Source organism: Brachyistius frenatus, unplaced genomic scaffold (assembly GCF_029030835.1).
Source record: "Brachyistius frenatus isolate BFR_SWC_R1_liver_20210118 unplaced genomic scaffold, ASM2903083v1 Contig_10, whole genome shotgun sequence".
Classification (NCBI taxonomy): Eukaryota; Metazoa; Chordata; class Actinopteri; family Embiotocidae; genus Brachyistius; species Brachyistius frenatus.
In genome coordinates this window covers 5,535,987-5,560,812 of record NW_027210609.1, presented here as the reverse complement: position 1 = coordinate 5,560,812, position 24,826 = coordinate 5,535,987, and the positions used below count along the sequence as shown (strand labels likewise).

The window sequence follows — 24,826 nt, the reverse complement described above, 5'->3', positions numbered from 1 at the left end:
AGCAGATTGCTCAATAGTCTTGGACTTTATGCCTTGTCTTTTGTACACTTTTATTTCCCTGTCACTCTTTCCACACACCGGAGGTCCTCTTGTCTTTAATCCTTGCTCAGTCTTCTGACTACCACACTTTCCGCACCTGCTCCCAGTTCCTTAATCTGCCCCAGCTGCAGCCGCTCTGTAATCAGTCAGTCAGTGCAGAGATATACTCCAGATGGACTTGTGTTTCTGTATCTCAGGCATTGCAAATTAGCTCAGATTGGTTTATGTTACATAATTGTCCCGATGCAAAAGAAACAATAAATAAATACATGTGGAGTATTTTTGTTAATTTTGTAGATTACATTGGATTCAGGACCTCCCTTTTGTTTTTGACTCACTTGCCTGGACTTTACACTGTCTTTGAATATTTGTTAGCTAAAATATTTTCTGGTTGTTTAAACTTGCCTCTGTGTGGTGCATTAGGGTCCTCTGCTCTAATGAAATATAACACTATATGCAACAAAAAATGAAGAGAAGTAAATGTCAGTGACCTCAAATGCAGATGTACCTAATTACTAACTATCTTACACAAACTGAAAGACTAAAGATTAGAGTATAAAAACAAACTATACAGAAATGCTTTACCCAGAAAACTCAAAATATTACATGGATGATTTAGGTGAGTGTGTAATATCATTGTGCAATATGGTGTGAGTTTAATAAACAGTACACAAATCATTGTTTTTATTTTTGTAAATAAGATGTAAGGCTTGGAGATTATTGCATATGATGACCACAACATACCTCGATGTGCTTAGTGTTTCACCATCTGATGTAAAGTTTCAGTGACACCTGGTGAGATTTCCAGTCACTTGGTTTCAGTGGAGTTTAATATAAACTGATGTAATGTGTAATGTGTGACTCTGCAAAAGAATAACCAACAACAACAACAACAACAAAAACTTATGCCATTACAGTATTTCATACTGTTGCTGTTTGTTTAAAGTGTTGATTTTCAGGAGTTACATAAAGGTTTTTGTGTTAATTAGACCACTTAAAGATTTATAATTCATTAAAACAGTTTTAAAACATCATAAAGCTATACAATATCTAAACTAAAATCAAAAGCCATCACGGACATGTTTTAATGACACATCTTTGTTTTCAATTAAACAATACCATTAGAAACTATTTTGACATTGCTTCCCATCACTGTAACCCAGTGTGTAGATGTTTTTCATTTTTGTGTCCACAATTATCTCCATTACAATCTGAGAAACACTGTTTCATGATAGTAAAATGCTCTAATAATAATAACTGTAAGGTCAGATCATTGCATGTGCAATGAAGATAAGGAATATGGGTATTTTAAAATGAAAAGGATACATTTTGTTTTTAAAATGTCATCCTCTGTAGTGCATTAAAACCACATAAAAAGGCTGATAACTTTGAAGATATTTCTTCAGTCATTGCAAGTTACACGCTCTTTAAAGGACGTGGCAGTACGAGCTTCAGTCCAATATCAACTACGCAGGAAGGCATGTAAGAGAGGGGGATCCAGATAAGCTTGGCGTCCCAGCCGGCACTGTATCGTGTGCGTGGGTGGGCAGAAATCAACGCGTGCTCCATGCATCTGGTCACCTTGGTGAGGTCAACATCGCAGACGGCATTCATAATCAAACGCTGGATCTTGATGTCTGAAAAGGAGAAATGCATATGAAAATTGTATGTAAACTTATAGTGAAATGTGTCTGCATTTCTTTTTGGATTGTGATTTTTTTTTTTTATATGGAAATTTATAGAGAAAACACCAATGCTTTCTTCGTTTTGGTACAAAGTTTTTATCATTGGGCAACTTTTTATGAAAACTTTGCAATTACTTTTTATTATAACTAATTGCTCATACTATGATTTAAAAACTTAAGAACTTCTAGTAAAAGAAAGAGTTGTGTCTTCACAGAGAACAATCAAAATCAGTTATGAAACAGATACAGCAGACAGCCACATTTCTCGTAAAATGCTTCAGTCCATTGAGATGATGGTTAACAGTCTCCTGTCTACTTACACTTATCCAGGTACTTGTCTCCATAGCTGGCTTTTACTTCAGGGCTGAGCTGGTTCCATAGGCGATGCAGCTCTCTCTCGAGGGGGTCGAGGCTCGTCACTGCAGTCTTGAAAAACCCCGGCTCGATGATGCACACGTTGACTCCAAAGTAGTTGATATCTCTCCTGAAAACAGAAACGTTGACTAGCACTGCCTATATGCTCACATTTCATATCCTCAACAGAACTTCACGTCATTTTGAGAAACACTTTTTGACAGCTTTGGATTTCTAAGTTGTAACCAATGGTTAAAAAAAAAAACCTTTACATGTGCTTTACAAAGTATTTTAGTGACCGATAATAAAAACAATTTTGGGGTTGCCAGATTATGAAAAATCCTTCTGGCCAAGGATTCTTCTTCTTCTGCCAATTGGGAAATAATGCAGTTTTAAATGTTGGCAATTCATAATTTATTGTGGGTTTTGCACTTTCATAAGCCATCAAGTCCAGACATGTTAATAAGCAGTTAATATTAAACACTAAAAAATTTTCCACAGGTTTAGTCAGAAGTGGTCCATTAGAGGATCTTCCTAATGAATCACATGTCTCAAACCTGCCCTGGGGGATGAACGCTCTTTTGGCAATCTAAATGTGTACTTATGATTTGCTAAGAACAAATAGATCAAACATTATTTAGTGATTCATTGACCACCAGTTGGAAACATAAGTGAAAACATAATCAGGTACCCCATGAAATAAGGAATGTATTTTATTGTCCTTTATTGTTCTAATTGCCCCTAATTAAACAATAAAGACTGTGTGGCTACTCCTTCTAATCATAATACACTGTGGGTTTTTCTTAAGGAGAGCAAAATACTAACTGGGTCCAGAATTGAGTATCTCTGTGGTTATTTAAACACTGCAGCATAAATGTGGTTACAGTGACCTGTTGTATGATCTGATAATTGTGTCAATCTCACCTGAGGCAGTCAGAGAAAGACTCCACTGCGAACTTGGAGATGCAGTATCCGCCACCGTTTGCTGCCACCCTACCCAGCACTGATGCCACATTCACAATACGGCCACGGGCCTTTTTGATGAGGGGCAGGAAAGTCATAGTCATGGCAATCACTCCATTCATGTTTACTTTCAGTGTGCAGTTGAAATCCTCAACCCTCATCCACTCTGAAGGACCCATGGGTAACGAGCGTCCAGCATTGTTCACAATACCCCAAAGTCCTACAAAAAAAAATGGAAAGGGGGCGAAGATTTTAGAGATCTGCCTTGAGAGATCAAATTAACTAACTTTTTCTAAATCTAAATAGTGTGCACCATCTCTCACCTCTTTCGCCAACCTCCTTCGTGGTCCACTCCATCGCCTTTTGGATGCTGTCGTGACTGGTCACATCCAACAGGATAGTTTTTAGACAAGGCCCTGCCACTCTTTTCAGATCATCAGCTCCCTTTTCTGTGAGGCAGCCAGCCAGCACACGGAAACCTCTATGGTCGAGCTTCTTACACAGCAGGTTTCCAAATCCAGTGTCACAGCCGGTCACAAAGACATACTTTTCAGTGATGTTCTCAATCTCCAGGCTGTCTCTGTATAGCCATATAAGGATCCACAACACCACAAAGGTAGCACTGATGTACAACCAAGCATTTTCCCTAAAAGAGAGGAGATAAAAAGAGATTTGACTTCCAGAAAATCTTTTACTAAAGCTTAAGTTCATAGCTGTCAAATAGCTTTGGTATTTCTTACCCTAAAAGCTCGTAGACAAACTCTGTATCCATGTTGCCTTCGGAACTAGAAATGAGTTTTCGGTCACTCTGAGGACTTGACGCTTTCTGAAAAAACATGTTGAGCAAACTACTACAGTAAGCAGTGACATGGCAGATGGCCAAATCCAGTTTTCAGGGAATGAAAAGTAGACACATACACTGATTAATTTCAGAAATCGCTTGTGGCCAAATCCCTACTCGATTTCATAATGTTGTAGGGTTTTTATTAAAGCTTTGTTCTGTTTTATTGTACATTTTTGACAACTGCTGGACACAATGGAGGTGTTCACTGAGGGCCTTAGTAGAAGAGATGTTTTTAATACAGAACTGATCTGGCTGCGTTGTGCACATGAGAAATATTTGGATAATACTCTTAAGGAAGAAAGAGAGGTATTTGTGAGCGAGTGAGACCCCAAGGAAGGGGGCATTGTTTTGAGGGATCATTTTAAATACCTGTGACGGAGCTGCTTAGGCTGCTATTTGCTGAAAACCAATTAGTTTGCAGGCTTATTAGTAAATAAAACAACAAAAAAGTTATTCATAATAACAAGTTATCCATGATATTAAAATCACAAAGGTTCAAATGTTGTTTAATTGGCATAAGAACATTAATTAAAACATCAACTATCAAGTGAAAATGTAAATCAGGTAAAGCATTCAAATTAGATTTTCTAAATTACATTTACCATCACATAATTTGCAAACAAACAAATCAATATAATTTGATCAGATATAATCAAACTTAAAACTCAATTACTCTTTACTTTTGTTAAACGCTTAAACGAATGGTTTCTTTAATTAAAGTGAACTATGATACTTTCAACAGGAAATCGGGATTGTGATCAATATCAGTATCACAGAGCCCAGAACATGCATGAAGAGAAAGTACCTCTGTTGTAGTTCAGTGGTGAGACAAATAATAATAATAATATGAAAACTGTATCATCCTACCTTTTCTTCAGATTGAGAAGTGATTGATCTCCCACAAGTTATCCGTCCTCTTCCCTTTCCCTCTCTGGTTATTCTTCTGTCTTAGCTGCGGGAGGCTGGTCAGAGAGAAGCTTTATCCCTGCGGTTTATCCCTTAAGACAAGTCCGCAATTAGTAATCCCCAATCCGTAACCATTTGGTTTGTGTGTATGAATAAAAAAAAAAGTGGAGGAAACAAACACATTTCTGTACAGTTTTTAATTTTTTTAATTTTTTTTATTAGATATTCCTGCATGTAACAGTACAGTCTTTAATTTCATACTGCATCTGGCCCTTTTAAGTGGTTGAGAGGAAAATGTATTAATATATTTCCAGAGCCTTGTGGTTCGCAGGGCGCACGGGAATAAGGACTTTATGTTTCAAGAGTGTTAATACAGAGTTATGGTAATCCCACTGGTGGAAGCTTTGTTAAACACATGAGTACAATCTTAGTGGCTCTCACAGTCAAACTATATTAGCAAGAAGGCTCACACAATATATGCAGTACTCTGTAACTAGTTGTTTATGTTTCTGATGCCTGTGTTGAGACTCGTCAGGTCATGCGGCAGAGATGTTGACTGTCAACACAAAGTGACCACTCTGCTTTACATTGTATTGTGGTGTTTCAATGTTTTTCTTTCTAACAGAACCGTGGTACGATAAGTAGAAGTATTTTGTATGGGACTTGTTTCACAGTTGCACCCTAAATTAAAAACAGTAACTATGATCCTGCCCTAGGAACATTTCTCTCAAATTATCTGTCTTGATAAAATGAATATGTTTTACATTTAGACAAAAGCACTGAAGCATTAGTCTGTTACCCGTGTGGTGAATTGAAAGTGTAATTAGTTACCAAACACGCCTGGAGTTATGTGACGGGACTCAGCAGCCACGTGCGATGTGACGCAACTTTACAATCACTTCCCGCATTCCATGAATCGGACCAGTGAGGCGAATATTCATCCAGTTATTGTAGAGTTTTGTTGCAAAACTGTGTTGATAGATTTAAAGACCTTTTAAGGCCTTCTACTTTTGCAAAAGAGGCACAACTAAGCAACCAGCCAAAAAAACACTCCTTTACCAAGTTCTTTTTGGAATCAAATATTTATTACACTCCCTTATTAAAGACAACACAACCTCTCAAAGCTCTTCTCTATTCGTGTAATTAACATTTCATCTATGCCTGCCCACTAGTGACACCTACTGTGGGAATAAACACCTTGACAAGATAACCCTTCATTAGATGCCTGCCTTTCAAGTGAGGTTCTTCATGCCAATTTGTTCCTTGTTCTTCTTTGCGATTTCTTTTTTATGTGAATGAGACAAAACACTGGTCATTTTTACAACTTTATTAAAAATAATGTTCCATCATTAGGGGTAACAAAAAATTAAATTGTCTAACACAAAGAGTAAAATCCTCACTGTGTAAAGACATGTAATGCGTAAACAAAAACATCCATAATTCAGGTATCACGTGCTGAGAAAAAACCTTCCTATAAAATGCTTTTGAGGAGACAAGGAGACAGCTGGTTATTTGTCTGTGATCTCTTACATCTATTACAAGTCTTTACATGTAACACCTGTACAAATTCATATTGAAATCATTTTTTTTTTCCTATTCAATGATTAATTAACTATTGCCAATATTTGATTTACTTCACAAGATATCCTTACTATGAAAATGTTAGACCTAGGCTTGATCTTTAAGCATCTCCAACATCATTATGTACTTACCCTTGTCTATACTGTTTCTAACACAAGTAGTTAAGCAGTGATGCATGTGTGCATTAAATTGTTGAACGCTTGCGACGGTCGTCTGAACAAAGTAACTGTCAGCCTTCATCCACTCTTAGAGGAGTGCAGATGAGCAAAGTAGCTGCTGACATTGATGATAGTGTTCAACTGGACCAGATTTATGTATTTCATATATCCAGTGTATTTAGTTTGAGCTGTAAATGCCTCCCACACACACACACGCCATGAATTTTATGAGCACGCAGACTGGAGCTGACCCTTGTGTACGTACTCCAGAGCTGTGGCGATCGTCCTCATGTCCATCTCAATACTGCGGGCCCAGTTCTCCACGTCCCCAATTTCCTGTTTAAAATACGGCACAAAAAACTAAATTAGTAGATGTCACCAAAAAAATATTTACCAATCTAACCTATTATGGGGAGTGTGCTAACGCTACTAGTCCCCCTGTACCTAAAAATATGTTTGGATGGGGTACTATTTCTCTGAGCTCTGATTAAGCACCGTTTAGGGCATGTTCCAATAAACATGATTTGGTGACATCACAACTAATTTGCCAGCTGATCATCATCCAGTATTTATCTTGCACAAAGTGTGATGTGGAAACCTGAAACCTTCTGCGCACATACACAGTAAACAACATTTAAGATGACAGGTTGTAACAAATTGTTAACATCTTAAAATTAAATATTGGTATATATTTAGGATTTTTTTTTTTTTAATGAGAAATGTCTAAATGTTTAAAAAAAAAAAAAAAAAAAAGTATGAGTATTTTCATATGTCGTATACAATGTTTGGAGAACATCTTCTAACATTTCCAGGCATCATTTTGTCCTTTCTGATCCTTTGAAGCTGATGTAAGCTGTCTAACTGTAAAGGGACCTGAAACTCATTTGAGAATTGCTTTTACCACCTGTCAAATATGCTCAGATCCACAGTAGCAGCTGTATAAAGGCCCTGAATGGACCTAATCTGCTTTTAGTAAACCAAATAAAGAAATAGTACTGCAAGTTCTGATGAATAGACATTTTCTTTTTAATTGAAGTAAGTGCACACTGATGGTTAAATCTGTATTAAGCAATGTCTTTGATATTAGTACTGATATAGTACAATGCGAGATTACATAAAGCACTGAACCCATTCAGAATATGTCTAACATTCAAGTCCACAAAGTATTATAATGTCAGCAAGTGCTGCTGTGAGGTGTATGAAATTGAGACCAGATATCTTTTAGGGAATCCAACACTATCGAATTTATTACATAGAAGAGTCTCCTCATGAGTTCAACTGACAAATACATTCACATGCTTATAAAATAAACAAAGGTTAAACTGCAAAGATTAATGTTAGATCTTTTTTTAGATAAGTAACGAGTTACTACTTATAGAGCCTTCTTCCTTGTACAGTGTGTACTACCTTTAAGGCTTGATTGAAGCCCTCCACCATACTGATCCACTGAGCAGTCTGTTTGGAGAACTGGCTCGCCTGCACTTGGAGGGTCTTCACCTCATGGTCCAGCTTACGTTGATTTATGTATGCCTGGGCAACTCTTCAGTGAAACGGGACACAACAATGAGCTTCACAGCATTTTTATAAAACCATAACATTATGTATTATGTAGTCACTGTTAGAATGAATTTGTATTTGATAGTCCAGAGTCTCGGTTATTCATTTTTCCATTTATAATGAAAACACGTCACTAAAGGATTTTGGTTCTAATCTTTTTTGTTTTGTTTTTTGTAAAGCCACAGCCCAACAATGGTCTTTAATCTGATTCCATCACATCTTTCACAATGTCAGCAATCTCAATGAGCTATTTCTGGTTGTTACACACCGTGCTAATTCTACGCTGCTAGAAAAGGATAGATGTATTATATTTGCTCGGGAAGAGTTGAGGGAAAGCTTGACTGAAGTATGTAAGGCCATTAAAAAGTTACTCATACAGTCGTACACATGCGATGTGTTCGTGAGGCATTGGCCAGCCTCGCTGCTGTATAAATCGTCCAAAAGCAACAGGTTTATAATGCTGAGGAATTCCTAAGTGCATACCAGATGCAGGAGTATGTTACTTACTTACTTGTGTCCAATGTCACTGAATTAAAGCTCAGTAAAAGCGTCATAATCCTTGGCGACATTTATTATGTACCACCATGACGTTCAGCGCCAAAAATGAATAATCAAATCAACTGGAAAGTTATCTTCAACGATCGCGTGTTGCGCACTGCGGGCATCATGGGGTTGTCATTAGATCCAAACGTCCACATCCGTAACTACCAACATCCCTGCTACGTTTGGACAATCGTGAAAAAGGAACAAACTAGCAGGGCAAACTGCATCACTTTCATACCCCACGTTGAGGTGGTCTACCAGGGCTTCTGTCAAACACGTGGCGGCTGCAATCGCGTCACGTCTGCGTCTCTCTGCGCAAGAAAGAAGAAACAAACCAAAAAGAGGCAAATATTCATTACTAGTTGGGATATATGTCACACAGAGCTTTTGTTTTTAGCATTGGTTAGCATCCCAGCTAGGCAGCTGTAAACTCTCAACTCACCTTGCAGCTCCTTCCGCTCATTTTGCTTCGCCTGGTGCTCCTTCAGTAAACGAGACAACATCCTCCTTCAGTAAAAGTCGCTGTGAATATTTTGCAAATACCTGTTCGTTTGACGAATTAACACGCTATTCATCAGACGTGCATGTTTACCAGCTGGCTAGCAACAATGATAGCGGATGTCACGAGACCAAGCTTGAGGACGTCAGACGTCCAGAAATGGTCATTTATTAATTTAACGTACGATTAATTGATTAATTAACACAATGAAAAAAAATGTTTTGGACCGGTTAGTACACCAAACAACAACAACACACGATTTAAAGGCATGTAAATGCTCTTTTAAATTTATTTTTTATTTTACGGTAAACGACGTCACGTCGCCTTCGATGACGTGTGGTCCAAGCCTTCAAAATAAAAGCATAAATTAAGTACGGTGGATATATATACTGTATATATTTTTTTTTTTTACTACTGCAAATAACAAGTTTTCCTAAATTAAAAATTACACATAGATAAAATACAAAGTGTAATTATAAAAAAAGAAGCAAAAAATGACATATCATTACAAATACAAGACAACAGACTGAAAGTAACAGCAAAAGTAGGACCGAAGGTAGCGAGACAAATATCTTATTCCCGTATCTTATGACAAGTACTGCGACAATAAACGATGGACACCAGTTGAGACCACACAGTCTGGGTACACACATCGGAGCTGTCAACGATACAAAAAGAGATTCTGTAAAATGCGAAAGCAATTTCCTTTTGATTTTATTGTGAAAAAACTTGTAAAGGAAAAGCTGTTCCTGTTCTAGCTAGCGGAATACAGGTCCGTGCTGATGGCTGGTATCTTACCTGTCAACAACCAAGACGTAGCTGAAATTAAAGTCCGCGTCGGCCTTTTATCGTCTGCTTTCGTCAGGTAAGATGATTTTCGTCTTTCGCTGAATGAATGTTAAGATTTGCTCCCCTGGACGGTCGGAAGTCGCTCGAGGAGCCGGGCGGTGTTAGCATTACTAACGTGAGTTGAGCTAAAAAAAAAAAAAAAAAAAAAGCCTCGGGGTTCATCAGGACGTCGGCGGGCGAAAGTTGCTCCAGATGTAGGAACTTATCAGCTTCCATCAGTCTGTAAGTAAACCCTTTTACGCGGTGGCCGGCGATACACACCTTTAACCGACCCTCCACTAAAACGCTGGTGTTTCACGCCGCCTTGTCAACGAGCTCCTGCGGGCTAACGCTCCGGCTAACCCTGACAGCGACATTTGTTCTGCCATCACGTTGCAAACAGCAGGACGCAGGATTTTTTTTTTTTTTTTCTATTTACGGCAGAAGCACTCGGGTAGTTTCTTGAAATAGCTTGAGATTAAACCCAAGTCACTGGGTGACGTGCGTTTCGGTGCACTTGAAAAAAAAAAAAGATACGATTCTTCAGTGGCGTTGCATATAAACAACCGACATTTAGTTTGGCGGCTGTCCGTATAGAAAATAAAAAAAAACAAGTGAAGTGAAAATAAGAAATGCAATCAAATAAACACGTTTTTGTTTTTGAAAAATTATTAAACACGGTCAAAATATGTGCACGGTGTTGTTTTTGCACGCTTATAGAAGCAGGAAGTAGTTCCGTGATTTGTGGTGTTGAACTGGGAGGGATGGGGGGGGGGGGGGACCAGGGGTGTGAAGGTTTCTTTCTGGATGTTTACTACCCATCTGTGAAGACAACTTGAGTGGATGTCCCTCAGGTTTGAAAGCAGGGAGCCCACAATCCGCTGAGCCGTCTTCACGACTCCCTGAATGGCTTCCTTTGCAGTGCAGCTGGAGTACGGGACTGTACAGCAGTGTCTCTGCAGTGCAGGAGTAGAAGTTTATCAGCAGTTTCCCTGAGTTTGTTGCGCAATTGGGGTCCTCAGGAAGAAGAGGACAGGGTGTGTCTGAACACTTGTGCTGCAGAAATGATGTTAAATTGCGCACAGAGTTTAGGCCTTTTATTTCTTTACTTAAAGCCGAATTCACGTGAAATGCTTAGCTCAGATTTATTATTGACATCAAAACGTTATCTTTCAATCAGGAGCAAATGATGAAACTGTATATCCCAAACATCCCTCTGCGGCTTCCTCAATCTGCACCGGCCGCTGCATGTAAAGCCAGGTTATATTTTCCACTGGCTGTAGCAACCTAATAGCCTAATCGCTCTGTAAGTAGGTTACCTGCCTTGAGTGTCCAGTGTTTACATCTGATGTCATTGGTTGCAGCTTCATCCGTTGTAGCCAAACGAGGCTCCAGTGTTATGGATAAACCATGAAGGCCCAATTGCAAGTCACAGGTAAGATATTGTTATCACATGGTCGCGTGTTAAGTACTGTTTGAACTGTGGTGTAAGAGCTTTACCGGGCGCTGTCACTAACAACTGACTGTTGTTGTGAGTTCAGCGTTGAAAGTTAGGATTAAGAAAATAGTCACTCGTTAATTGTACCATGGGGTTGTGTTATCTTTACCAAATGCCACAAATATGAACGGTATATATTAAAGGATATATTACCGACAGTGTAAGTGTGGTATCTGTTGTTGTCCTCTTTCTAGTGCTTTCTGCCAAACTAAAGGAAAACAAAAAGAACTGGTTTGGTCCGAGTCCGTATGTTGAGGTCGCCGTGGACGGCCAGTCAAAGAGGACAGAGAAATGCAACAACACGCACAGTCCCAAATGGAAGCAGGCTGTCACAGTGTGAGTGCGACGGTTGTGTTTGTCACTGAAGAGGAAGCTAACAAATATCTTAATTATAAGATGGTGACAGTTGATAACAGAAATGTTATTCATTTGTAAGGAACTTAGTGAGTACATTGTGTTGTTAACAGCTATATTTTAGTTGCATGTTGTAAGTGTAGAGTCTACATTTGTTATTATCATTGTAAACATCCCAGTTTCTATAAAACTCGGCTGGTGAGTTAGTGAGTTTGTCAACAATGGTGAACTAAATACTTGGAGGATATATTCTGAATCAATATCAATATCTGATGTATCTAAATTTAAGTAGCTGGTGAATGCACAAAGTTAGTGCGCCCAACATTCACTGTTTTAGCATAGTTGATGTACCATTAAAATAAGGCTCAATGTATTCACTTTTGCATGTAAGTGAGTAACTGGTCAAACTAATGACTGACCTAAGGAGGTCATGTACTAGTGAATCTTTGCAGCATTAATAATTAAAGCAGTATCTCAAAATCACAGATTGCATCAAATCTGAAAATGTGTCTATTTTTACGACTCTTAATTATCGAAGTGATGTTTTAACATTTATTTCTGGTCTTACTAAAAACCGCTGCAGTAATGCCAGACATAGAAAAGCAAAATTATCTATCACAAAAATTGGACTGTCTATGTAAGAAACGTATATTGATTTTCATACATGAATTTGTAGCATGAGTGCAGATCATTCTTCATCCCTTTTCTCTGCTGCCTCTTTCATTATCTCATCATTTTCTCACCTTTTCACAGAATTGTGACTCCAGTCAGCAAGCTGATCTTTCGTGTTTGGAGCCATCAGACACTGAAGGCAGACATCCTGTTGGGAATAGCCACACTGGAAATCAATAAGACCCTCAAGGCTAATGACCTGAAATGTAAGTTTACCTTCTCCTAAATTAAAATGTTGTGGATGATTTTTCAAATATTTTGAGCAGAACAAAAGTATTCCATTACAAACTTTTCACTCACTTGACCATTTACGGGTATAAGACAGCTATTTGATGGAGTTTGTTTGTAATCACCTAAACTCCTTGAGGTCATCGTTCTTGTTGTTCCCCATGTGACCAAAATGGGGAACTGTCACTGACACTGGCATTTTTAAAACCCCACAATCTGACCAGCAGGGCTGGAAACAGTAACAAAGTGCCTTAAAAGTCAGTGAGTGAGGCTCTGCTAAAGGATATAATTCCTCAATATTTGTTCATTTTAACCTCAAGTGTTTGTTTATGTAATGTATGTTCTTACAAGGGCAGTTTTGACTTTCATTCTTTTATATTTGTTGAAATGTATATGTTTGTGTGATGAGTTCTCCTGTTTTTCAAATTATAAGCACCTGCCTGACACGATATTCTGTCCTCTCTGAAGTATGTGAGGTGGTGCAGTCACTGCAGCTGTGCTCTGACAGAGACGCCCGCGACGTTGTAGGTGACCTGTCAGTGTGTCTGGACGGCATGCAAGTCGACCCAGAAAGCTTTGCCTCGGCAGAGAGGGAACAGAGTAAGAGGCCACACACAACTCAAACCCTGCATACTGTGTTGACCACAGTAGCAATCTGACCACATGAGTAACTATGTAAATTTGGTAAATAACAAAATTCACCACCAATTAAAGTGCAGAATTGATTTAGCTGCTCCGAAGTCACAGATTCACTCTTCTTAATAATCAAGTTGAGAGTTATCAGGTTTGGTGAAAAAGGTGCTGACAGCGCTTAACGTCAGTTCTTTATATTTTGCCCAATCACATGGCTTATATCTTGTCACAGATTTATCTATATTTGCGTATGCTGTTCAATATATTAGTAGGCCTTTTATACAGTGTTGCCATTACATATTTTGCCCACCAGAGAGCACTAAAAAAAAAAAAATCTTTGTCGTGGTAAAATGCATCTCTTAGTACACATATTGGTCATAATTCTTTGATAACCACATTTAAAGGATTCTGACCAAAAACGATATATTATATAATATTAGAAGTATCAGCTGACATGTTGTTTTATACACTATATTTTATTTTCAGATTTAGAGAGTCTCAGATATTGATACCAGTATACACCAAATTCTCTCGTTCATTATTATTGGGTAAATGCTAAAGTGTTGAAGTGAACCTTTTTCTTGCTATCAGGATATACTTGTCCTGAATTATCCTGCATTATTTAACATAAGCTATAAATTATGTCACGTAATTGCCTTTTTTTTTTTCTGTTATTCTAGCTGCTCTTCCAAATGGAAATGCAAAACAAAACGGAGACACTGGAAACAGGTCTAGTAAAGTGTTATTAAAGATCTATACATGTTTTATTTTATTTGAAGCTTGGGTCAGTGGTTTTGTTTGTTTGTTTAAAATTGTGCACGTTCATTTTTGTGAAAACACTTCATAAACATTTTGTTCTTGTAGGTCAAGTAGAGACACGTCGCCTTCCAGTGACTCTGAGGAGTGGGTCATTGTACCTAATGGTCATGACGTCAACGGTACAGGTTCTCCCTCCCGGTCTCCAGGGGGCTCCACCGCCTCTCGTCCTCCCAGACCTGCCCGACCTCCCCCTCCCATGCCTCGCAGACCAGCAGCCTCACCAAGTAGGAAAAACATGAGACCTCAAAGGCTTCACAGTAGCTCACATATAGGTTGACATAGGAGTCAAACTACACAGCAGTCACTTCATATTCTCATCTACAACTGATGTTCTGTAGGATACAAAAACAGCAAATACAGGTCTATGTTTACCGACTGCGATTAAAGCAATTACACCTCCACAAATTCATTCACAGACTTTTCTCTGGCCTTGTCCTTGCTCCTCTTTCCAGCCTCTTCCAGTAGTTCTTCTCCAAGTGAGCTGAGTGAAGGCCCGGCTACTGATGGCTCCTCTCAGGCATCAGCCAGCGGGTGTTCAGATCAGCAGGATGAATCAGCTGCAGGAGCAGCGACGGCAGGTTCCTCACAGACAGCAAGTGGACCCAAACCAGGAGCCTCAGCAGCTCCGGCTGCAGCAACTCCCAGAATCACTCCCATGAACAGCGGCCCTTTACCACCAGGGTAAAGAGAAATGCATCACTAATTTAGTTCTACATCCCCTTCCACATGTTACTGTTAATAGGCATATGATAGAGCAGCTTTAATTCCCTTAATCTGTGTTGTTATTCAGCTTTCGATTTTCCACTAATGTTAGTTTTTCAGGGACAAAATCCAACAGAATCTATCAGAATCATTTGTATTGTCTTTGCAGGTGGGAGCAAAGAGTGGACCAGAATGGACGGATGTACTATGTGGACCACATTGAAAAAAGGACAACTTGGGAAAGGCCTGAGCCTCTGGCTTCAGGGTACCAAAACACTTAATTCACTGTTAATATAAAAATTCACTTTTCTTTAGTTTTTTTTTTTTTTTTTTTCAAATTATGATTTTAAATCTGAGGTCAGTTATGTTGTTACGGTACAAATAGCCGTGTTCGTGCTTTTAATATGAGTGTCCGGTAAAACACCTGTGGCAGATTCTCGGCACTGCCTTTTAACTCTCTCTTTTCTGTAGGTGGGAGCGCAGGGTGGACCCAATGGGTAGAGTGTACTACGTTGACCACATGACACGAACCACAACGTGGCAACGCCCCACACAGGAGTCAGTGCGTAACTATGAGGAATGGCAGCACCAGCGCAGCCAGCTCCAGGGAGCCATGCAGCAGTTCAACCAGAGGTTCATTTATGGGGTGAGTCACCATTTTAGCTTCTGGGTTTGTTACATTCACTGCACAATTTGCACATTTGGCTTTGATTCGCATAAAGACCTTATACACACATGATTTATGACCTGACACGACAATAATTTTGTCGGATGTTTTCTTACCCACTCCTTCTAACCCAGGATGATAATGAAAATAAAAATGATTTTCACGTCCCTCTTGTGTTGCATACTGAACATAATTAGCTGTTTGGCAAACTAATTTTGATGTCACAAGGTCACATTTCTATGTCTGAGCACAGAGAAGCTTTCCACTTTTTGCATATGAAAATGCCAACTTTCTTCTGAACATACATCATCTGAACAATAAAGGTCAAATATGCAAATAAAGTAACAAAAAGGATAAAACACAGTATTGAGTGTTGTGGAGGGCACCCATAAGTGAAAATGTAACAAGCATCTGTTATATTTCCCGGAGAATAATTACTGCATCAAAGTTTCAAAAGCTGTTATTTGTGACGTTGATGCTGTTGAATATAAGTAAAGTAAATATTTGCTCCCCAAAATGAAGTGACTTGCAGATCTTGACAGAGACGGAACATAAAACCAACATCTTCCCATTTTAGGACGGTCCACCTTAATAAACAGCCTGTTTATGAATTACAGAGATTACAGCTACTGTAATGATAGTGTTTACTTGAAAAATATATTCTGAACATTCTTGAAACAAAAAAACAATAAGAAGTCCAAAAACATCTGAAGGGTTCCTCCTATCTATGTTTTCAAAGTCTGGTTTGGCTTTTGGATCTGAAATAGGCTCAAAATTTTGCAGTCACTACACGAGTCTGTATAATTCAAATAATGGATCGCTATGACGAGCATATATACTGTATAGTCATATGGTTGCAAAGCTTTTGCGTTGCAAGTATTTGCACCAAGTAGGAACAGACATACACATATTAAGGCGGTCAGTTACATTAGTTGACTATGAATTTGGGCTGTGACATGTGTCCCGTTCTCTGTCAGCTCCAAGACCAGTTGGCCGCCACAGCCAATAAAGAGTTTGATCCGCTGGGACCTCTGCCACATGGTTGGGGTAAATATCACTAATATTGGACAAGTATTTTGACTGTAGTTAATGAAGAGTTACAAAAACTAAGTAAAGGTGTGTTTTAGGACTGAGATTTTAGTTGAAATGCGTGTCAGGGAATTGATACTTACACTAGTGTTTTGTTTTATTCAAGAAAAGAGAACTGACACGAATGGCAGAGTTTATTTTGTCCATCACCCAACTCGGGCGACACAGTGGGAGGACCCAAGGACGCAAGGGTGAGTGTCGGCCTGTGTGTGTGTGTGCGTGTGCGTGTGTGTGTGCGTGTGCGCGTGCGTGCATGTTTGTGCCATGTAATGTGCTTCCTGTATTTCTGAGATTTCTGTCAGTGTTGAGTCACGTAGCTGTATTTGTGTTTTATTGCCAGTGACAGGCACCAGTGTTTCGTCACCCTGCTCAATGTGGAATTGAAAAAGTAGAAAAATTGGCCTCCAGTTTTGAGTGACACATTTCAGGTGCACCCGTCATTCACTTTTTTGTTCTAACCTGTTCCAACTTTTCCATTGGACAATGACAGGGCGGTGACGTGCAAACAACCTGGGAGGTGTGGAACTAAAATGAATGTAAAACTTTTATAGTAAAATTGAAATTACAGCAAAGAGCGTCTTTGCGACAGAGTTTGTTTGGGACAATTGCTCCAAACTATGCCTGCAATGGATCTTTTAAAAAAAAAGGTGTTTTTAATGAGGAAGTTATGTGTGCACAAAGAGAAGAGCTCATGACTAAAGACTGTTTATTGTAACCAGTTAATGACTGTGAGGTATTGTTGAGGAAGCCCTGCTTTTGTATTTTAATGGCATGTTTTTTTTTAACCTTGCCTGTGTTTAGGTTATTTGTTTCTCTTGAAAAGTTGTGTGTAGTCATGTAATTATGTTGAGAAAATCTACGTCTTGACGGTTGTTTATTTTGAGGAATGCAGAAATATAGTATTGTGATATACTATACTCTGCTGTTTTGACACGGACAAAAATAATTCATTTTTAGTGTATCTTGGTTGTTCGTGCTCATTTTACACAAGTAAACTCCCTAATTTAATTTTTTGTGGAAATCTATTGATTAGACAGTATTAGATGATGCACCTCACCCATGTATTGCACTTTAAGCACTTGAGTCAGTAGTTCAGTGTTTGTGTAGAAGCACTTTGTCATTGTTTTAATGTACTTTGTTTCTGATGTTCTTGAATCTGAATCACAGTCCTGTCTTGTTTTTAAATCTGAAATGTTGAATCTTGCATCTGCACAACAAATATACTCTTGGGTACTAATAAAGAAGCCTTAAACCTTTATCTCTTCATAACAGTTTCATGTATATTCATGTGTTTGCTTGATTTGCTTTGTCCAGGCTGCTGAATGACAAGCCTCTGCCAGAGGGCTGGGAGATGAGGTTCACGGTGGACGGCATTCCCTATTTTGTGGACCACAACAGGCGAACGACAACCTACATTGACCCTCGCACAGGGAAATCCTCACTGTAAGCCGTTGTTGTTATAATGCTAAAATAAAATACAGCTGTTAGAGAAAAACTTCAGGACATCCAACTTTTGAAACACTAATCTCTGAGCAGCCGCTTGAACGCCGGGGCCATCGGGTCCATTTGAGACAGACACCATCGTCCCTGAAAGAAAACACTTTCTTCACATTACACACAGTAAACTGATTAAATGTCAAAACAACAGTAATGGTTAGCTCACTTCTAAATGCATATGTAAATCGGTGCAATCTCAGATGATACTAACAAAGCCTTAGCATGCCTAAAAAAAACATACAGAAGCATGCTCGTAGATGTTTATTAAGAGAAGCTCATACGACACATGCATAAACCTGCCTAAATGTACATTTTTTTTTGGTTTAACAGAACAAATTGTTCTTCTGGTCTTTTCCACAGTGAGAATGGGCCACAGATAACCTACGTCAGGGACTTCAAGGCCAAAGTGCAATACTTCAGGTTCTGGTGTCAGGTATGTGCTCCCTGAACATTCCAGCACAACAATCTTCTGATACCGTCTTATTGTATCATCATACCTATTAACACTTTAATATGGAAAGACAAGTTAGCATGCTTGCTGGTGTACAAAGAGTTCTAGTTGTCTAGAATGAAAGTATTTGTGTTTCTTTTCCCCTCTTAGCAATTGTCGATGCCTCAGCACATTAAGATTACCGTCTCACGGAAAACCTTGTTTGAGGATTCATTTCAGCAGGTAGTCATAAGTGTACTGACTTCCTACCACATTTCTATGTTTAACAGCATTGTCTTGAGTTGAGAGGCTAATTTGATTCTCTGCTTCTATTTAAAGATCATGAGTTTCCACCCTCAAGATCTGAGGCGGAGACTATGGATCATTTTTCCTGGGGAGGAGGGTTTGGACTACGGAGGCGTTGCCAGGTAATTGCAACTGAATTTTGTATAATTATGTCTTGTTGTATGAATTGTAGCTCTTTGGACATGGTATCCTTGGCTCACAAGGCTTTTCGTAATAATAACAGAATAATATCTTGTGCTTATTAATTGAAGTCCTGATCTTCAAAATTTTTAAAACCATGTCAGTCAACCAGTATGGCTACATCCACTAAACTATTTTATTTGTCCTCCTTTGTTTTGGTTCTGTTTACAGGGAATGGTTCTTTTTGCTGTCTCATGAGGTGCTGAATCCCATGTACTGTTTGTTTGAGTACGCTGGCAAGGACAACTACTGTCTTCAGATCAACCCCGCCTCTTACATCAACCCTGATCACCTCAAGTACTTCAAGTTCATCGGACGCTTCATTGCCATGGTAACTCCACTATTTGTCAACACAGTCACTCTGCCATCAGTTTTTGAGCAACATTTGATTGATTGATTGATTGATTGGCCCAACAGACAGATTGTGCAGCTGTATCCATGGTGATCATGTGTGATTTAAGTGATATTGTATGTGATTGTTTGTGAAATTTACATATTATGATTAGATCCTAAACTTTTAATTCACAAGACAAATATACATGTCCGCTTATAGATAGGCCTTAAAGCTCTGAAGGGAATTAAGCTTCTTAATAGACTAACATTATTTAATAGTCTTGGTGGAATGGAGACTATCTTTCAAGTACTAGATAAATATCCTTTACTTTATTGTATTTGGCTGTTGTTTTTAATGCATTTGTTGCATTGACATTTCTGCATTGTTTCTCTGCAGGCCTTGTTCCACGGAAAATTCATTGACACAGGATTCTCGCTGCCCTTCTATAAACGGATTCTGAACAAACCTCTGGCTCTTAAAGACCTGGAGTCCATAGATCCAGAATTTTATAATTCACTCATTTGGATCAAGTAAGTCTGAGTTGCTGATGGACACATGCATGATGGGAAGAGCTTGGGTGGTATGCATTTTTTTTTTTTTTAATGATTTATGATTCTTGAGTCAGCCATACCACATGAATCCTGATTAAAAAAAAATTAAAAAAATCCACATGCGGATGAAACCTTTATTAACACTTCAGATAGTTGGAATGACAAATGTAAAACACTGTAGCTTTAGTAGATATGCGGGCTCTGGGAGCCTATTTTTCCCCAGTTATTTTAACTGTATCAATAATAACAGTGATTGTCTGTGTCCTGCAGAGATAACAATATAGAGGAGTGTGGTCTGGAGATGTTCTTCTCAGTTGACAAGGAGATCCTGGGGGAGGTCACCACCCACGAACTGAAACCAGATGGAGGGAACATCCAAGTAACTGAGGAAAATAAGGAGGAATACATCAGGTACAGCTGCATCCTCATCCTCACTTCTCATCAACCATGCATGATTTTTTACATTCACCTTCATATCTAACATGTTAAACACAACACCAACTCATTCAGGCTGACTTGCAATAGCAACAGTTTAACACTAAAATTCTCAAAAAACTCTGACAATATTTTCATTCTCATTTTCTTGTAGTGGATAATTATTGGTAATTATTTAACTAACTGCATTGTATAGACATACGAGTAGAATATCATCATCCATCCATCCATTATCTATTCCCGCTGTATCCTGGACAGGGTCACGGGGGCGCTGTAGCCTATCCCAGCTCACTTTGGGCGAAGGCAGGGTTCTCCCCGGACAGGTCGCCAGTCTTAATATCAACATTTAAATGATAATGCACAATATTACCTTTGAAGTGAGATATTATACTTATTTAAAAATGTCTTCCTCATTTTTATGCAACCATGAAATGCCATCCCATTCTTATGTTTGTATTTCATTTAATGATGTGTATCTTCATTTGTCTGTATGCAGGCTGGTGGCAGAGTGGAGGCTGTCCAGAGGTGTGGAGGAGCAGACGCAGGCCTTCTTTGAGGGCTTCAATGAAGTTCTTCCCCAGCAATACCTTCAGTACTTTGATGCAAAGGAACTAGAGGTACCAAGAGTAACTAGATCTTTTCTGCACAACCTTTACAAATGTTTGGGCTACTGTTGGTTCTGTTAAACACTGTTGATTCTGCAGGTATGCTATGATGGTCAAGATAAAAAGAAAATACAGTTAATATGAAGTTTAATATGTATACTATGCATCTTTGTTGTCTGTAGGTGATGCTGTGTGGCATGCAGGAGATAGATTTGGTAGACTGGCAGAGAAACACAATCTACAGACATTATGCCCGAAGCAGCAAGCAGATTCTCTGGTTCTGGCAGGTTTGTACTGAAAACAAACAAAAAAAAACTTTTCTGAATTTTGAGACTCATATCGTTAATATTGAATCATCTTCAATAAATGATTACTTAGTGCGCTGATTCCAATACTGAGGTACGTGTTCCGCTCAGGCTACGCAAGAGTCTTGCTGAAAAGCCTAACAATTGCATTACAACTAGCCTAAGTCCCGAACATTTTTATTTAATGTAATTTTGGTACATCCCATAGTTTATACATCAATTCATCACACTACAATGATGTAAGAATGTGTTGTTAATCATTTCAATATCTTGCCTGCATTTAGCCATGTAGCAGGACTTGACATCATGACATTAACATTAGCTTGAAATTTGATTTGAAAGAAATTTGGGAACCTCTGTCTTTGTCAATTATTCCAACTAAAAAGGACAGCTGGGAATTTTGGAGCCACATTAAGATTGGAAATCAATGTTATACTGATATTAACTGGAATTGATCTGATGACAGTTTGTGAAGGAGATGGACAACGAAAAAAGGATGAGACTGCTGCAGTTCGTCACAGGAACCTGTCGTCTTCCTGTGGGCGGCTTCGCCGATCTGATGGGTGCGCAAAACAAGCATGCGCACATTGTACAGTCGGTCCTATCAGAATTACTCTTTTTAATTACATTTTCCTTGTGCTCGTTTTTGATCAATACAGGAAGCAACGGTCCACAGAAATTTTGCATTGAGAAAGTGGGTAAAGAAAACTGGCTTCCACGAAGCCACACATGGTAAGGCCAGTTCTTCTCCCTTCATAGAAGTCCTTCTGCCTCAGATATTTGACATGCTGCCTGGTTCACAATGATGGAGGATTAAACTCTCATGACCAAACCCACTTAGTCACTTCTGATTCAACCAATGGGGCATTTTAAGTTATATGCGAGAATGTATTGTTGCTCTTTGATTGTTTGTTCAGCAGAAGCTCCTGCAGTTTGCCAGATAATTCACATCACCATACTCAACAAGGAGGATCATTGAAACACATTTTTTTATTAGTGGTTATGTTGATATTGATACAATTCTGATAGTTTTATACTAATGAAGCACTTTTGTGTCATCTTGTTTCTGTCTTTTTTTTTTTCTCTCCATTTAGCTTTAATCGTCTGGACCTCCCTCCTTATAAGAGCTATGAGCAGCTGAAGGAGAAGCTCATGTTTGCTATAGAGGAGACTGAAGGCTTTGGGCAGGAGTAAGACAATAGTAGCGAGACCTGGAGGACGGGACAGAGCAGTGGTGGGTTCAGAGGAGCAATATCCATTTCAGACAAGAGCACTATTCACCAGATTAACTTTGCAGCTGGGAGCTGCTTATAATCTCGCAGATGGACTTAATATTTATGTCTGTCACAATAGCAAACGCATAAAAAAAAAAAAAAAAACCTCAAAGCGGTTTCGTCAAAAAAGTCATTTATTCAACAAGAGACCTGTGAATCCTCCTCACCCAGTTTCACCTCACACCTGTATGATGAGCTCATCCCTAATTCCCTGCTCTGATTTCACTTTGTCCCTCTCATCACACCGTCTGGCGATGGCGGCGGAACAGACGTATTTCTCGCACTGTCATGTCTGCACTCGTTCTATGTTGTGCAAGTGCAGTTTCTACACGTACATCTCCACATCTGTGCAGTAGTAACTTCTCAAGAGCCGCCCTGTCGGGTCTATGCACTGGAATTAATCATTTTAGAGGAAAGAACCGTATTTGTGCATTTTGATTGAAAATATGAAGGTGAATATCTAAAAGCAACATCAGAGGTTCTCGTGTGGTTTTGGGTCATTCAGACTCCGTTTTCTTTTGTCGAGAGGATGACTGAATGGATAAATGATTTTTCTTTCCATAGCTGACTGACTGTACTGACTCCCTTAGCACATATGCAGTTTCTTTTATAACTTTGATAAATATGATCATGCTAATTGTAAAAATATTTTCTCTTTTTTTTGACAGGTTGATTTCTTAACCTTAATAATGATTTAACATGTTGAACTAGTTTGCACATGGTTAGGTGAGCGGTGAGGCGGTTGTGATTGTTCTTAAGAGAGGCTGTATTTTTATGTGCAATAGTTTTGTAGAAAACATTTTTGCCAATAATAGAGCCAAACAGTGATTTGTTTGATCATTTTTTTTATAACACTTTGGTAAAAATTCAGCATTTACTGTACAATTGATTTCAATTCCAAAATGAAGTAGATAACATTTGCATACTTTTAAGTGTATGTGGTGAAACTGCTTTGGTTGTGATGTGTTTCGACAACGTTTGCCTTCCCGTTACGGTCACTGCTGTACATAATATCGGCATATTGGACCATGGACGCTCCCTTCACTTAACAGTCAGGGAGACTGAAACTGTGAAGGCTTTTCTTGTTAATTATAAGCTGTTACTGATGACGTGGGAGCATTGCATTATTTGTTGGGTAATGAGCTGTTCCCACTGAATGGTAGCCAATTTTCTGCTAGTTGTCCAGAGTTAAGTATTATTCTTACAGTGGCCCGGAGAGCTGAAGGCACTGCTACCTAAGAAGACACGATAGAATGTCTTCACGCGGTCGACAACATAAAACAAATGCTACAAACTGGTGAAAATGTTTTCTTAGTTTGTGTGTGTTGAACTCTCAGAGCTGCTGTGTTTTCAAGATGAGTAATAACGATACTGAATCAGTTGAATCTGTTGAGTGACTGATGCAGTTTATGTAAATATACAAACGAAATAAGAAAAAAATAACGTGTTTAATACATATAAATGATCTCAGCAGTGGACCCCTTTGAGTTGCAGTCAATATGAAAAATAAGATTTAAATTAAGGAAATAGCAAGTGGCCCTAGTTTTATAGGGTGAGTGAGTTCAGATTTGTACAATAATATTGTATTTCATGTCTTTTCCAAAAATCCTCCTTTAACATCAAACTTAAAATTAATTTTTAGTCCTAGGTAGAGTATCACTTTTACGAAGATGACTGTGGAACCAGTCTACCAAAGGGGTTTAACGAATAAACCAGGAGGTAATCAGCTCTTAACATCCTCCAAATGATTACACATTTGATATCACTTATCACAATTAAGTTATTGTCCTTTGTTTGACTCAATATAGAATACAAAAATATAAACACAAAGGGTAGCGTCGCTATCTCAACTTTGAGTACAAAATTAGAACAAAGTTTCAGTAACATTTTATAGTTCAAAATATATGTGGATTTTGCTTTTAAGGAAGTGTCAATGAAGCGGTCGTCTCAATCTTGCTTAAAAATGTTTTCCACTGTGTCACTGGATTTAAAATGTTTCTTTCTAATTGTAATGCTTGAGATTGTGGCAGGAGTGTTTTAATAATCTGCTGTTTCAGAGTCACTGGGAGTGGGAAATGGGCTTTGGGGCACATCATGTGTGGTTTCCTGTGAATCCCTTGTACTGGCCTGTCATTTGAACCCAGCGCAGGATTGGCAAACTCTGCCCCTGACAGTACAAAGTATTATACAGAGGTAACTAATGGAAGTAAATACATTTTATGTCAGTAACACAATAAACAGCAGCCCAAAAATAGTCTAAATGTCAAAATTGTTATTGATATGATAAAAA

General features: G+C 38.7%; 3 protein-coding genes across 5 annotated transcripts; 1 reads left to right on the top strand and 2 right to left on the bottom strand.

Moving 5' to 3' along the window:
• Nucleotides 1-1,258: 1,258 nt before the first annotated feature.
• On the bottom strand, nucleotides 1,259-3,835 carry rdh5 (retinol dehydrogenase 5 (11-cis/9-cis)). The gene is made up of 5 exons (XM_069690595.1): nucleotides 3,782-3,835; nucleotides 3,365-3,687; nucleotides 3,003-3,261; nucleotides 2,045-2,208; nucleotides 1,259-1,676 (listed from the first exon to the last, which is right to left on the bottom strand). The coding sequence occupies exons 1-5, from the start codon at nucleotides 3,811-3,813 to the stop codon at nucleotides 1,456-1,458; spliced, it is 999 nt and encodes a 332-aa protein (XP_069546696.1). The 5' UTR covers nucleotides 3,814-3,835; the 3' UTR covers nucleotides 1,259-1,455.
• Nucleotides 3,836-6,103: 2,268 nt separating this feature from the next.
• bloc1s1 (biogenesis of lysosomal organelles complex-1, subunit 1) lies at nucleotides 6,104-9,397 on the bottom strand. Its single transcript, XM_069691048.1, has 4 exons — nucleotides 9,073-9,397; nucleotides 8,869-8,941; nucleotides 7,938-8,070; nucleotides 6,104-6,866 (listed from the first exon to the last, which is right to left on the bottom strand). The coding sequence occupies exons 1-4, from the start codon at nucleotides 9,131-9,133 to the stop codon at nucleotides 6,756-6,758; spliced, it is 378 nt and encodes a 125-aa protein (XP_069547149.1). The 5' UTR covers nucleotides 9,134-9,397; the 3' UTR covers nucleotides 6,104-6,755.
• A 457-nt stretch (nucleotides 9,398-9,854) lies between these two features.
• Nucleotides 9,855-23,830, top strand: LOC138616608 (E3 ubiquitin-protein ligase Itchy-like). Of its 3 annotated transcripts, none has more exons than XM_069691043.1 (24): nucleotides 9,855-9,994; nucleotides 11,322-11,392; nucleotides 11,650-11,791; nucleotides 12,563-12,687; nucleotides 13,178-13,309; nucleotides 14,023-14,071; nucleotides 14,207-14,385; nucleotides 14,614-14,842; nucleotides 15,033-15,128; nucleotides 15,335-15,509; nucleotides 16,508-16,577; nucleotides 16,726-16,810; nucleotides 17,934-18,062; nucleotides 18,477-18,549; nucleotides 18,718-18,789; nucleotides 18,886-18,974; nucleotides 19,204-19,363; nucleotides 19,763-19,896; nucleotides 20,188-20,328; nucleotides 20,849-20,969; nucleotides 21,140-21,244; nucleotides 21,729-21,825; nucleotides 21,922-21,994; nucleotides 22,357-23,830. In XM_069691043.1, exons 2-24 carry the CDS (start codon nucleotides 11,368-11,370, stop codon nucleotides 22,454-22,456), a joined length of 2,601 nt encoding a protein of 866 aa, XP_069547144.1. In that variant the 5' UTR covers nucleotides 9,855-9,994; nucleotides 11,322-11,367; the 3' UTR covers nucleotides 22,457-23,830. The 3 variants fall into 3 exon arrangements, with proteins under 3 accessions (XP_069547144.1, XP_069547146.1, XP_069547145.1); XM_069691045.1 differs by having other exon boundaries at nucleotides 9,855-10,200; XM_069691044.1 differs by lacking the exon at nucleotides 9,855-9,994 and having other exon boundaries at nucleotides 10,769-11,392.
• Nucleotides 23,831-24,826: the final 996 nt, after the last annotated feature.

What these genes read in the sequence shown, in the direction of transcription:
- rdh5 (XM_069690595.1), bottom strand. Translation starts at nt 3,813, where the DNA reads ATGGATACAGAGTTTGTCTACGAGCTTTTAGG. An exon ending in TTTGTCTACGAGCTTTTAGG is followed by an intron (nt 3,688 to 3,781) that starts GTAAGAAATACC and finishes CCTCTCTTTTAG; the next exon opens with GGAAAATGCTTGGTTGTACA. An exon ending in GAAGGAGGTTGGCGAAAGAG is followed by an intron (nt 3,262 to 3,364) that starts GTGAGAGATGGT and finishes TTTTTTTTGTAG; the next exon opens with GACTTTGGGGTATTGTGAAC.
- bloc1s1 (XM_069691048.1), bottom strand. Translation starts at nt 9,133, where the DNA reads ATGTTGTCTCGTTTACTGAAGGAGCACCAGGCGAAGCAAAATGAGCGG. An exon ending in GTAGACCACCTCAACGTGGG is followed by an intron (nt 8,071 to 8,868) that starts GTATGAAAGTGA and finishes GTTTCACTGAAG; the next exon opens with AGTTGCCCAGGCATACATAA. An exon ending in GCTTCAATCAAGCCTTAAAG is followed by an intron (nt 6,867 to 7,937) that starts GTAGTACACACT and finishes TATTTTAAACAG; the next exon opens with GAAATTGGGGACGTGGAGAA.
- LOC138616608 (XM_069691043.1), top strand. Translation starts at nt 11,368, where the DNA reads ATGAAGGCCCAATTGCAAGTCACAG. An exon ending in CTCGGCAGAGAGGGAACAGA is followed by an intron (nt 13,310 to 14,022) that starts GTAAGAGGCCAC and finishes CTGTTATTCTAG; the next exon opens with CTGCTCTTCCAAATGGAAAT. An exon ending in CGGCTTCGCCGATCTGATGG is followed by an intron (nt 21,826 to 21,921) that starts GTGCGCAAAACA and finishes TGATCAATACAG; the next exon opens with GAAGCAACGGTCCACAGAAA.